Source organism: Chaetodon auriga, chromosome 24, assembly GCF_051107435.1.
Source record: "Chaetodon auriga isolate fChaAug3 chromosome 24, fChaAug3.hap1, whole genome shotgun sequence".
Taxonomy (NCBI): Eukaryota; Metazoa; Chordata; class Actinopteri; order Chaetodontiformes; family Chaetodontidae; genus Chaetodon; species Chaetodon auriga.
Genome location: NC_135097.1, coordinates 8940437 through 8954037, shown reverse-complemented (window position 1 = coordinate 8954037; position 13601 = coordinate 8940437). Strand labels below are relative to the sequence as shown.

Below are 13601 nucleotides of genomic sequence, written 5' to 3'. Positions count from 1 at the left end.
AGCGATGTCGTCGGCACCGCAGTCACAGTTCCAGAGTCACACTCGCTGACAGGCCACACATGTTAATGTTGTTTCCCCTTCTCTCCCTCACATGGTTGTCCTTTAAGATGCCGAAGCAGGTGTGATAAATGCTGCCGTTTAAATCAAAGCACTCCCCTCTCCCCCCTCACCCCCTCTGGGGAGAAGGAGGATGCCTCCATGCAGATTGATATCAGGAGGCCCAGCCATATCCTGCAAGGGCTGACTGATGGTCTGTCTGGATAAAAAATGAACTTTATTCCCAGCGTGCGAGCTATGATTCATGTAACTCCCCTCCCTCTCCTCCTCCTCCCCCAAAGCCATTCCACATATACCTTCACTACACACTCTCTAGAAATGGTGTAGTACATCATATAGTGCTGCACCACCTGCCTACACCCAGAAAATACCAAGAAGGTGTTTGTGTGTGCGTGTCATAAAACAAGTAATATCGAACTAGCATTATTTTTAAATGAATAAAAAGTTGAACATCCTTCTAGACTCTCTGGGGATCCACAATATCTTCTGTTGCATTCAGTCACTTCAGTCCTATGTAGAACATTTGAAACATAAAGATATATTTGAAATCATTCCCTTGAGGTCTGTTTGGCAGCGATTTGTTCCCAACAGAGTGACCAACTCACATGAGTCGGAGACGTGTTTGACCACTGGTTCCGTTTGGTCCTTCTGCCCTTCCATACCATCATGAGTGACAGGCAGGCGGAAGCGCTGGGGTCACATTACTCACAGTTAGCATTCTGTTCTTCCTCTTTCCTGCGCTAAAAACATGGTGAAGCATTGCACTTTCCGCTCCAAAAGTGAGTGGGTAGTGTGGGAGGTGGCGGTGCAAAGAGAACACAGCCCTGCTTCAGATTCCAATTAATTTGCCATCTGAAAGCAAAACTACATGTGCAGAAAGGGATAATTGCTAATAAATTATCTTTAACGTCTCACTTAGACTGCCAAAAGAAGACAAGTCGCGCCTAATGGCAGCATATCTCAAAGGAGACAAAATGTTTTGACACTTTGTCGCAAATTTCCCGCGGTCATTTATGCCTTTAAATCATCTGCTCGCAAAACAAGTCGTTAGCCTATGGGCCCGCTACAGCCACGACCGCACTGCGATTGAGTCTTCCTCTTTGGGGAGGAGTTGCAGCGGATCATAAAAGCTTTTTTTTTTTTTTTTTTTTTGCAGAGAGGTGTCAATGTCGATGGAATAGCGTTTCCATAATTGCACCCTATAAAAGTGCCGGATCACTGACGGTCAAGGCTAATGAGAGAGTGCAAAGGGACAGCGAGAGGACATGCCATAATTATCAACTCAAATCTAAAATTCAAAGAATTGAAAAAGTATAAAACAAGAAAAACATCAGTATATGTTTTTTTTTCTTTAGAATTCAAACAAGAGAAAAAGTTAAAAAAAACAAGGAAAACATTATGCAATATAAGTCTTTTTTCTCTGTTTGACAGAGATGTTACAATCTTGCGAAGGTGGGAAAAAGTTCTGCGATGTGATTATAGAAGAACTGCTGCTAAATGACAACCATTGTTTTCAAGCAGGTAGAAAAAAAAAATCAAGATCACATATTTGATGAAGAAAGTTACTGTCATGCTATAGGCAGTGGTTTCCCTGATCCTTCGGAGCAATTTCGCTTCCAGTCTGCACTCCTGGAGAACAAAGAATGAAAAAGGACTGAACACGTCTTGTGACATCTAAAGGTCTGTTTCTATGGGGACTGAGTGGCATCTTTCATAGCACATAGGCATTTTGATACACACCAATGTCCAGCAGTCAACACAGCCAATCCCACGGGGATGGTAAAAGGCCAGAGCGTAATCCTTTAGATGAAATTGAAACCCTTCGAGGCTGAGGAAACACAACCCCAGCAGTATATGAAACTCGCCCCCTGTTTGTCATTGATCAAAAGGTATTAAAACCATAATAGAGATCTGTTAGCGATTGATTAAAGGTCGCATGAAGCCTAACAGAGATTGAATAAGAATTTTTCAAAAAATCAATAGCGCAAATATTGGTCTCAGAATAACTTCACTATAGCTATAACAATGATTAAAGAGCTTTCATAGGGGTGCAGTGGTGGGATTTGTTTTGGGCCCACTCTGAAATGACAAATGCTGTCATGTATATTTATCTAATTGGTATAAATAGGAAAAACTGAACTTTGCTGGCTTTATTCTTGATGAAAGACCAAGGACAACTAAATTGTTGGATGTTGGATTCCTCAAGCTGTTGCAGAAAAAACCTTCACCTTTTTTGTGGCTTCTTATTAGAACGTGTTCTGCTACAGACTCCAAATGTTATAGTACACAGTGTGCTCACAGTGCTGTAACGCTCTTTGGAAATACTGTCCCTCAAACTGCAAATATTAAATTTCCTCGCTTCTGCATTTGGAATATTTCCACTGTCCCTGACATACGTGGGCCAGTCACTATTTGGGATTTTGGAAGAACAAAAAAGGAGTAGATTGAGGTACTTACCCCAACGAGACCTCCGTTCCTGCGGTGCTCTTTTGAGCGACCTGATTGAATGGGCAAAAGGTATAAGTATACCTGCAGAAGGGAAAAGAAAACATCATGTCCACATTGAGAAAACTGCTTCACAAGGTTAAAATGGTGGTTTTACTTTTCCTCACGACAGTTCTTTTCATGCTGTGCTTTGTTTCTTGCTCTTTTACCCAGGCTTTGAGGAAAAACCAGCGCTTGACCGGTATACATCAGCATTGATTGGCAAAAACTGTTGGTTTAGTGTATCACAGAAATGTTGTTATGAGTGTGTGTGTCAGCTGAAAAGTACCAAGAAATGGCACTACTAGCATACCAAAGAAAAAAAATGTATTTATTTATCTTTTTTAACAAAAACGCTTTGCGAAACCATCTTTATGAGAACTGTCCAGCACCAAGCAGCAGACAGGCTAAGTTAGCGACTAGCTGGTGAACGTAGAGGAGCATGTAGCATCTACAGAGCAAGACATTTCCCTAAATAGTTGGTGGAGACCAAAAACAGAGCTAAAAGGAGAGGGGATATTGGACTTTCATTTGCTAATGCTGTTACATGGATGTCTATATAGGCAAGATTTTGCTAATACATTAGTCAGAACAACATCAAAAGGTGATAGCATGTCAATGTTGTGTTTATGACATTATTAAGAAAACAAAGAAATGAAACTTCCAGTATAGTCCAGCTCTATGAAAAGCACACTTCAGACAAGCAAAAGCTATGATGAAGACATAAAAGTTAAGTAAGAAAGTGGTGTTTTACAAAGCAGAATTATTGAAAAATCACAGCATGTAGGCTCAGTGGCAGCCTACTGGGACAGAAGATTGACAAGGAGCTACCCTGCCACCCATAGCTCTTCTGCTAAGGCAAAGAAGAGTCTGAGGGAGTAAGCAATTAGCAGAGAGTAACACTAATGTACTTGCTGTGGATAGTGCTAAAGAGTAGAGGCACGATCACCAGCTCCAGTAACAAACTGATCAAAGACCGTGATGGTGAATCCGACAGGAGGAAAGGCAGTCGGGCTTTTTTCCTTGACATTTGAACCATTACACTGACTGTTATAAAAGAGCAGAGCATGCCCATGCCCAGACAGCCACGACGAGAGAGAGAGAGAGAGTGAATGAATGAGTGAGAAAGTGCAGGGTGGAGGGGGAAAAAAAGGCTGGAGCGTAAGAAGACGTGGGCCAGGAAGTGCAGGGGGGTGGAGGATCAAACGCTGTATGAGAGAAAAGCAAGATGAAAGAAAAGAAAATGATGAACATCAGAGAAAGGGAGATAGTGGGAGAGAGGTAAGTGATTGGCTGCCGACTTCTTTTGCTCATGCGCTTGTTTTGCGGATCGCATTAAATGCTTCTCATCTCAGACTTTCATTTAGGCATTTATCCTTTCATGTCTACTGTATGTTTTGACGGGGATGCCCCTTCCCCCATCTGACAGATACAAGCGCAAGGGAAAAATATCTGAAGCATCTTATTTGGATGCAGAATAAGCAGCACAACTTACCGTACAATTAAACGTCTCTCAATAACTGAGCCTATGAAGAATGCATTGACCCTCCAAGAAATTAGACACCGTGCAACCAAGTTCTGACTGGGATGTTTTCTTCTTTATTTGTATTAGTTTATTCTCAAACTTTACATTTTTTAACCATGCTAGCAACAATGTGGGTGGGTGACTGGAATATCTCAACAACTATTGGGTGGATTTCTATCAAATTTTGTACAGATATTCATGGTCCCCAGAGGATGATTCCTATTGATGCTGATGAACCTCAAAGGTCACAGTTTTCACTTATCCACACAGGTATCTGAACATCCACCTGATGGGTTGGCAAAAATATTTGTATGTGTTTGTGGTTCCGAGAGGATGAATCCTTGATGATCCCCTGAGAACCCTCTTGCGCCTTCACAAGGATGATATTTGTGGATTTGAGAGAAATGTCCCAACAACTACTGTCGTGAAATTTGGTTCAGACATTCATGTTCCCCTTGGGATGCATTGTTAAACTTTGATGATCTCTACAACCCTTATCGGATCAAAAATACCAGAGAGACTAGCAACATTCCCATCAACCTCAGCTGGTCTTGTTCATCTCCTCAGGATACAAAAAGAGCTACGAATTGGTTAAAGGTTTCTTCACAGCTGGCCTTAACCTCGTCAAGGACACTCAACACCCTCAGTCAGCTCCAACATTAGATGACAAGTTAGCGGGACACCCACGCCTGAAGGACCAGCGGAGACCTTACGTAACTGATGCATAGTAGCTGAAACAGAATTTCAGTGCAATCAGTGCTTGAATCCAAAATTTTAAGATGCATGACAATTTCTCAACCAGAACCTTCAAAAGTGCCATCAAAAGCCAAACAAAACAATGTGATGTGTGCCAAATTGCTTCACATACTAAATAAATGAATAATAAAATAAATAAATCACAAATCCCTCTCGACACTGGCTTTATTGTTCCTTATACATGCCACTAGATTCATTAAGTTTGTAAAGCAGGTGTTGCAGCAACAACAAACATCCTCATCTGAGCCCAGAAACAGATGGCACCTGATAGACAGAAGTAAAGTGAGCAGAGGACGGGGGGAAGGAAAAGGGGTAACACAGTGAAAAAGCAATCAAATGAGTCCCATAAGGGAGTACCCCTGTACGTCTGAACCTCTCTCCCCCCTCTCTATCACCCTCTCTTACCCTCAAGGCAAAGCCATCCATCCCTGCCCACTTTTGCTGACATGCCAGCACCGCACAAAAGGAAAAAAAATGCTAAGCTATTTGTGTGCGGGGACACTGCAATCTGACCTTGGATGCTCGCCTCCATGTGGCAGTTTGAGAGAAAACAAAAGCAGAGCAAGGCAACACAGAGAATGTGTCGCTGGGTAAAAAAAAAAAGTTTGGGGAGATTAGAAATGCCGAGCCAAACATGCGGACGGAGGTGCAGGTTGATTAGCTGTCTATCTCCAAGACAGACACTTCACATTCTGCTGTCTGCGTTACATAAATGGGACACGGCAGAAAGGTCAAACAGGCACATTTATACAAACTGTCCCCAGCTATCCTTAGCAAATGAGCGCGGTGTGACACGAAGGAGGAAATGTCCGCTGAGACGGGCGGGCAGAGACAAGGGCTGACTGACAGCGATGGAAATATAAGACAAAGACAGAGGAAAGGGGAAGTCAGAAAGATAAAAAAGAGATAAAAGTGCGCACAAGAGAGTGGGAGGGAATCGGAGTGTGCTGGTGGTGACGGCGAGCATATGAATCACCGACTGAACAGGCCGCAAATATGACAGATGATGACGTGTAGCAAGGGGGACACGGGGCGGAGGATGCAAAGGGTAAGAAAGAGAGAGGCGAGAGGATGAAACTTGGTGGGTCACTGATTCAACGGAAGACGATAATCAGGCGGCTGTGATGAGCGGCAGATCAAAAACGACAACGGCGATCCGCCCATTCGGGCCCTGAACTCCACACTGCATCTCTAGCTGTCCCCCACGTTCGATCTGTCACCGGCTGACAATCCAGCTCCGATCCACAGTTGGCACCACTGTGTCAATCTTTGGCAGGTGTTCTGGGGCCTGAAGGTGCACAGTTAGAGAATAAATATCTTAGATGCAACCACTTAGGCCCTCAGGCAGTATTTCATGCTTCACTGGATCGGACTGCAGGCTCAGTTCACTCAGAACTCTGCTGATTTCTGGAGCAAAACTAGCTCTAAACCGAATACTTTCTAATTTAAGATAAGGAAATTAGATAAGTGGTTACAAGCAAGCATAGAAGTATTAGTGTTTCTTCTGAAAAGTGAGGAAACTTGATGAGAGACAATTTGTTGAAAACCTTTACGATCCTCTGAACTTTTCCCTAGTGATAGCATTCAAGAGACGTCAGCAGCTCAATAGCAATGATATTATTACACACAGCAATTATGGCCAAAACTCCAAAAATAAGTTGTTATAAGCTGCAATTATTCTTTAACAGTCCACTGTTAATTAAAGATCTGACACAGGCACCCACTAGGGCTCTATAGGAAGAAAGAGATAAGTATATTTATTCCTCAGTCCACTGAGATCTAGTCAAGAGAGAGAGAGTAGGAGAGAGACAGCAATTAAGCCCATCTCCCACTAGACTGCTATGTGACGGCGTGGGTGGAGTTCACTGAGGGTGACACTGCAAACTGTAGCAACGTCAACACTAGCTAATTGGTTTACAGGTAACGCTGTGTACATTCGGCTGGCATGCGATACAGCGGGTCAAAGGTGACTCAGCAGTATAAAGTGACGTGGTTAATGTTTAGTAGCAAACCTTAAGGAAAGCCATAGCATAGAGCAACCGGGGTCACACAGAGTCACACATTTATGAGCAGAATGTGTTTCAATAACAGTTTCAGCATTGCATAAAAGGTTACACTCTGGGTAGCTTTATTAATTTATACAGTCATCTTCATGTTGTCCATGATACTTTAAGATTTCTATTATTTACCCTTAAATTAGAAATGAAAATCCTGCCCGACGTTGTTTTTTATCTGTGAGGCTATGCTGCTCATAAAAAGGTAAAGGTACATGCTTCTCTTTCTGTTGAGCTGTGAGTAGTTGTGAGAGCTAGAAATTCATTTCTTTAACACCTTTTTCCACGCAATGCGCAAGGACCTTTACAATTAAAGGCTTGTGAGTTTCTTAAATAAAGGAAAATGCACTAGTGGCTGCAATATGAGCACATTACATCTGCCTAATTTGAATGGAAACAAGTTAAATGAATATGCTAATCATTTGGGAGGAGATTTCATCTGGCTCTGCATGTACTGACAGGTGCGACTGTCACCACTGCTGCTACTCCTATAATCACAAAAGATGACTGGAAAATTTCAGGTAGTTACCAAAGGTGACAAATGCATTTGTCATAAACTAATTGATGGATGAAATTAAAGGAATAGTTTGACATTTTGGGAAATACGCTTATTTTTTGTTTTGTTTTGATTTGATTTGAGTTAGATGTGACTTGCAGCCAGTCAGCTTAGCTTAGCTTAGCTTAGCTTAGCACAAAGACTGGAAGCAAAGGGAAACAGCTAGCTTAGCCCAGAGTCTCCATTGGTTGCATAGTGGCCTCCTGATGACAACACCAGTCCAGGGAGGTAATGAGATGCTGGCTGTAGCTCCATGTGTCACAAACACATATGAAAATCCTGTCATCAAACAAATAAGTGTATTTCCCAAAATGTTGAACTATTCCTTTAAGATGATTTGGCAAACATTTATTCAGTGTGAACACAGAGTAACCCTGCAGTGACTAGAGGCTTTTCTGACTATCAAGTTCACTCGCTGGAAATTGTAAAGGAGCAGTTGTGAAACTCATTTTCAAATCACACTCGCGGATTAAATCTTTAGACAGAGCCAAGCAGTTTGTTCGGTGGACACACCTGACAGCAGTTCTCCTTCCCCACAACCTGAATCAATAGTGAATCACATGACCCGCTTGTAAAGGCTGCAGGGTTGTCTAGTGCCTGTCTGTCCTTTAATCAGCAGATCCAGCTTTAAGCCCCTGTGTCAACAAGTCGACACCTTGCTGAGGTGTCTTTGGTGCAGGTTACAGCTGCTACTGCACTGTTGTTACTGGTTACATCTGCCAACAATAGCAATTCTGTATGTGGCTGTAATGCTTTCTCTAAACTAAAGCACAGAATAGGGTCCACACTGACAGCTATTCTGCATTGTACCCCTTGCTTTAAAAACCTGTGCTGCACACTGTGTACCCTTTTTCAAATGGGCAGCTGGAAAAGGGGCATTCCCCAGACTACACTCCCATAAGTGCTGATGAGCTGAGTTTTTTTAACTGATAAAAATGCAGAGCTAGCGATGCTACAATACATTTTATTGTGCTTGTTTGAGCCTGAGGACGAGGTTAATGTTAGCATGCAATGATTTTTTTTTTGCTAGTTTACAGTGAATCAATATGAAATCAGAAAATTAGAGGAGCATCTCTGCGTGTGCTTACAGTAAATGTGTCTTTTGAAATACGGATGACTCATTGTTAATATATTTTAAACGCCTTTGATCCAACTTTGTTAAAGATGTAATGCTGCAGTAAGAATATAGTCCTTTGTACAAATATCATTATTACTAAGGTATCTAGTGTCTTGAATACAGACCCAGAAGGTCTTTACATGCAGTAGAGGTCTATTTAACTGCATGAATGACTTTGAACATACTGTATAATGTATGATTAACAAGCATACACAGCTCCATATATTACTGCCAGAAAATGTAAATGTTTAAATGCACTTTTATTACACCATTACACTTACAATCACTGCAGTTAGTGTGCTTTTATTAAGTAAGAAGGAGAGGCCTATTTCTATTCTGGGAACAATTGCCTTATGCGACTACAGTGGATTTTTTTTTTTTTTTTTTTTTCCTTCCAAGAGTGCATCTGATATAAGAGCAGCTACTGTAGAGCATGAAGGTGGGAGCGAGGCACTTTGATTTATGTCTGTGTGGTGAAAAAGTTCTGCAGTGTTTGGATCTCTCTCCTACAGCAAAAGTGTGAAATTGCAGCCATGATGAGAGCTTCCCTGCTAGCACTCCAGCGGTCACCTCATTAAGCCCTGAGTACAATTATGGAATCAAATTCCAATAACTGATATTAGGAAGACTGTTCCACTTCCAGGACTCTCGTGATCATTGTGAGATCGAGTCATCGCAGCTTCTCTCACTTGATAATCAAGTCGAGAGTTCGCTGCTCGGCCAAAGACGCGCTGCCAGTTCATCCATCTAGAGCAAGTTTAAAAGAAGACACTCAAAGTAGGCCAAAGTTTACCTTCATTTTCCACGTGGCCAAGCACAAATGCAAGTCTGAATAAAAGGCTGTACAGTGTTTTCACTATGAGTCTGATTGAAGTCCGCTTTCATGACAGCTTATCATATTTTGGCCCTGAAATCCTTTATGCAGAGCTGAGAGTAAATGCATAAGATAGATATATATTTTTTTCGTTTTTTCCATTTTTTTTTATCTTGTTACGCTTCGTTTCTGTGAAACAACATGAAGAGGGAAGGTGAATGCACAGCAGAGACCTCTTTCCCACATAAATTACCCAGGAAAAAAAAAAAAAATACAGAGCGAAAGAGCCTCTCTAGAAAGATGCCTCAATTTATATGCGAAAAATGGGAAACAAAACAAGCCAAACTTGAAGCCAATTTAGTTTTTAGAGCCATCACTAAGGGCAATGAGGCAAATAGCCTCTGGCAGATCATTTAAAGCTGCATTCTCCCTGCCATCTCTCAAGATGTTACATTATTATTGCTGCCATTTTCTTCTCGAAATAGGTGAAGGTTGAGGCATGTGGAAAATATAATCGGCAGTAAGGGACATAAGCTGGTCTTTATCAGCCTTTAAAATGTCTGATAAAATACACCGAACTCAATTATAGAATCCTGGTGCTTTAAAAGTATTGAAATCCCATGTATGTATATCTAGGTTTGCTAGAAGTGTCTTTATTATTGGAATTTAATGCAACTGTATGGTAAAATCAGATTGTATCGTCAAGTTAAAACTTTTTTTTATATATTTCCCAACTTCAAGTAATTGGTGTTTTGTACTTGTGTTATTAATACTACATAAAAGAGATGTCTAAAGGGATTTTTCCCATGAAGTGACTGTCAATAATATGCATACTGTATATATACTGTATGTAACAGAATGTAAAGGATCCTACGTAGGTGTGGAGCAAGTTGGCTCAAAATAATATTTTACACTTTTCCTCCTCAAAGGTGTAAAAAAAATGGCTCTTAACACTAAGACGTGTTAGGAAATCTACTTCAACATAACTTAAGGTGATAATTAGAATTCCCACGTTAAAAGTGAAAACGAATAACTGAGCCAATAATCAGAAGCTTTGAAACTTAGAAAGTAACTGTGAAACATCTGTTCTCGCGCCGCTCCAGCTCACTCCAGCTAAAACCAACCGAGTGAAAAACTCTGAACGCAGCTTTCACCCCCAATCACCAGTACGACGTTTTCATGATGAGAAAGCTGAGCTAGAATACAGCATAAAGGGGATGCCTAAATCTCACTCTTTCTCCCTTTGCCAGTTCTGATACCAAAAGGAGGAGAATGTCATTTCAGACAATGTGATTTCAAATTGTGGCATCAGTCTGCTCACAAAGTGGAGTCCATAAAGAAGGTTGCTGAATAAGATCTTGACTGACCTACGCAAACCTCATTCATCACTGTTTGGATGGACTGGAACACCAACTGAGTACCAACATCATTGCCCAGCCTTGCTAATGCTCTTGTAGCTAAATGGGAGCAAATGCCTGCAGCCAGCTTCCATAATCTTACGGAAACCTTTCCAAACATCTCTGTGGTTTTAGTTTGAGATGTTCAATAATCACATGTGGCTGAAATGTTTGGATATCCACATGGTTTGGACCACAGGTGTGCATATACTTCATGGGATGGAGCTGAAGGCTCCAGAACAAGCTAACACAATGACCTTGAGATTTTTTTTTACATGTGATGTTCACGTACCAACATTCATTTATTCTTACATGTAAGCACAGCATATTGTTTGACATTTGAAAAACTCACGCCATCATCCCCTCTGGTCTAAAGGTGATGACATAACACCATTACGGCTACTATTTCTAAGCTAAAATATGAATTTCCATAACTTCATCTCATTTTCTGAGCAAGACATTAATTTCCAAATGGAACATTTCCATCTGTCTTATTTCGGTCTCTGCGTGCTGAACATCATGGCAGAAATAGCTTTCTCAGGGTGAGAAGTTAAGATGCGCTTCCTCTGGCTGGTAAATATCATTCTCAATTATAGGTGTTTTGGTGTAGTAAACTGATGAGAGTGATCCATTTCAATAATTCGCTCCAATTTACACCATACCGTCGCCACTCCTCAAAATACATATTAAATGGGTCAAACGCACTAAAAGTCTTGGCCCCATTTCCATGCAGAAAATGCTCGGGGTAACAGGTTAGTAGATCAGAACCATCACCGCTATGCTAATGGAGCCACAGACTCTTCAGTAAATACAGACCTAAACGTCTGACAGGGTGCAGATGAGGGTAATCTTTTAAGAGCTATGTTTATACTATGTTTTTACTGTATGTATTATTATAGACGATGCATTAACCAGACCAGTCTGCTGTAGCTGGGCTGAGCATACAACATGTGGTGAAGGGCACCTTCCAGGAACTGAAACCTTTGACACAAGTCTATATGTGGGCTGCAGGTTACCGCTCGTGTCAAACATTGCAGAAGTACATGAATCACGTAAAAAGTCACACCATTATCTGAAGCCGCCGAAAGGCAGCATTTTTTCAAGCTAGCCGCACCAGACGGTAGTAAAGCAGAGTAGAAACTGTTCAATTTAATACATCGTCTTGAGGAAAAACATTTGCATGTGCAGGAAAATAATTACTCTTTCACTTAAGTTCTTACAGCTACTAAATTGGATCTTATTAGATTTGATCAGATAAGATAAACCCTGTTGATCTCACCAGGAAGTTAAGGCTGCCACCGCAGGAACTGTAAATGAGACACAGCATGAAAAGAAATACAATATAAACACTGATTAACTCAGGGATTGTATATTTTATAAATTTTGGGGTTTTACTGATTAGTACTTTATGCATAACTCTCTCCTGGGTTGCTATGATTCCATTGACCATTTTAGGTACAGGTTCAAACCAAACCAATCTAATTGGAGAAGGAATATAAAATCTTCGCAGCAGTTTCCAGCCCTGTATTAAACTCATATGATTGACATCAATGTATCTGCCGGCAGTGACCTTAACTTACTTTAAACTGGTTTATTCATAAATCGATTACAAGTTTCAAAAATATTCATCAGCACTGCTTGACCTCACATACAAGGCTGAAGGGTGGCGACTAGTTCAATCCTTCAAGAGCTCCTGCCGGCACAAATAGTGCAGATTTGCATATTTAGATCAGCTTTCGCTCAACAATCCCATTCTTCAGCCTCAGAGTTAATTCAAAATAGTTCATCAGAATAAGATCATTAGCAAACAGAGCTGAAGTACTCATGACACTACTCACGGTGACACGACAAAGCTTCAAACTAACACATATCGTGTCTCCGGTGACATCACATGATACTCTCATAATATGTCTAATGTTATCTGCTGTCAGTATAACACTCGTAGGCTCCAAATTAAAGGAGATCTGAGATACTTTTTTGATGGAGTGAAACACAAGAGAAAATCCTGGTTATCGGACACACACAAACAAAAACCCTGATTATGAAAACCTTTTGCCCAAGCTGACCCAGGCACACATGACCCAGCCGGGCTCCGCTGTCGGTTCGTGGTTTCCTCGGTGCAGAGGAAATTAAGCGTAATTGCAGCTCATGTTTTGGTGGCTCGATTTGGTGTTTTGGAGGGTTATGTGCTCTCTGAATAAAGTGCAATGAAAATTGAACTTGAGCTGGTACAACAATGACAAGAACAAAGACAATTAACTTGGCTCAAAGTCATCTCGCTCTGAATTGGAAACAGGAAGTCCTGGTGCGTAGCGAGAAGCTGGGATAAACAAAAAAACTCTGAAAAGTTGACCCAGACTGTTTCAACACAACCAACCCACAGATACTCTGCTTGCTGCCCACTTCTCCAGCCATACAGTTGGCAGCACAACAAATACTGATGAGATGTGATGATTTTATGACCCCACCAGACACACATGCACTCACTGCCAGCCCACAGGTCTACTGGACCAACAGAAAACTCATGCTACTTCAGATGGCCACCCCTGCTGTGGAATGGGCAGAATATCCACGTGCTTTGAGTTGCTTACAGGAAGGGACCAGCATCTTGAAAGCCAAAGGCTTTGTTGACTCACAGTCGGGTGAGGGAGGCGGTGATTCAACAGGAAGATAAACTGACTGTGCTCTTCAACATGGCGTCTAGGAGAAACTTATCAGCAGGCATGCAAATCCAAAAGGTTTTACTTCTAAATAACTCAAACTGCTGCACCAATCTAACAAATCAGACCAGTACGATGGTGCAGAAATGACGACATGGTGGGTTTTAAAGACTGCTGCGGA

The 13601-nt window shown here is 41.4% G+C and overlaps 1 protein-coding gene across 5 annotated transcripts in view; it reads right to left on the bottom strand.

Moving 5' to 3' along the window:
* The window catches only part of LOC143316832 (glucosidase 2 subunit beta-like), a 124356-nt gene that overhangs the window by 27307 nt on the left and 83448 nt on the right, over positions 1-13601 (bottom strand). For all 5 annotated transcript variants that reach the window (XR_013076625.1, XR_013076626.1, XR_013076627.1 and 2 more), the window contains exon 13: positions 2515-2586. Coding sequence is in view for 2 of the 5 variants with exons in the window: in XM_076724539.1 (XP_076580654.1) it covers positions 2515-2586 (72 nt within the window). In the remaining 3 variants the exon portion in view is untranslated. The remainder of the gene's footprint in view (positions 1-2514; positions 2587-13601) is intronic.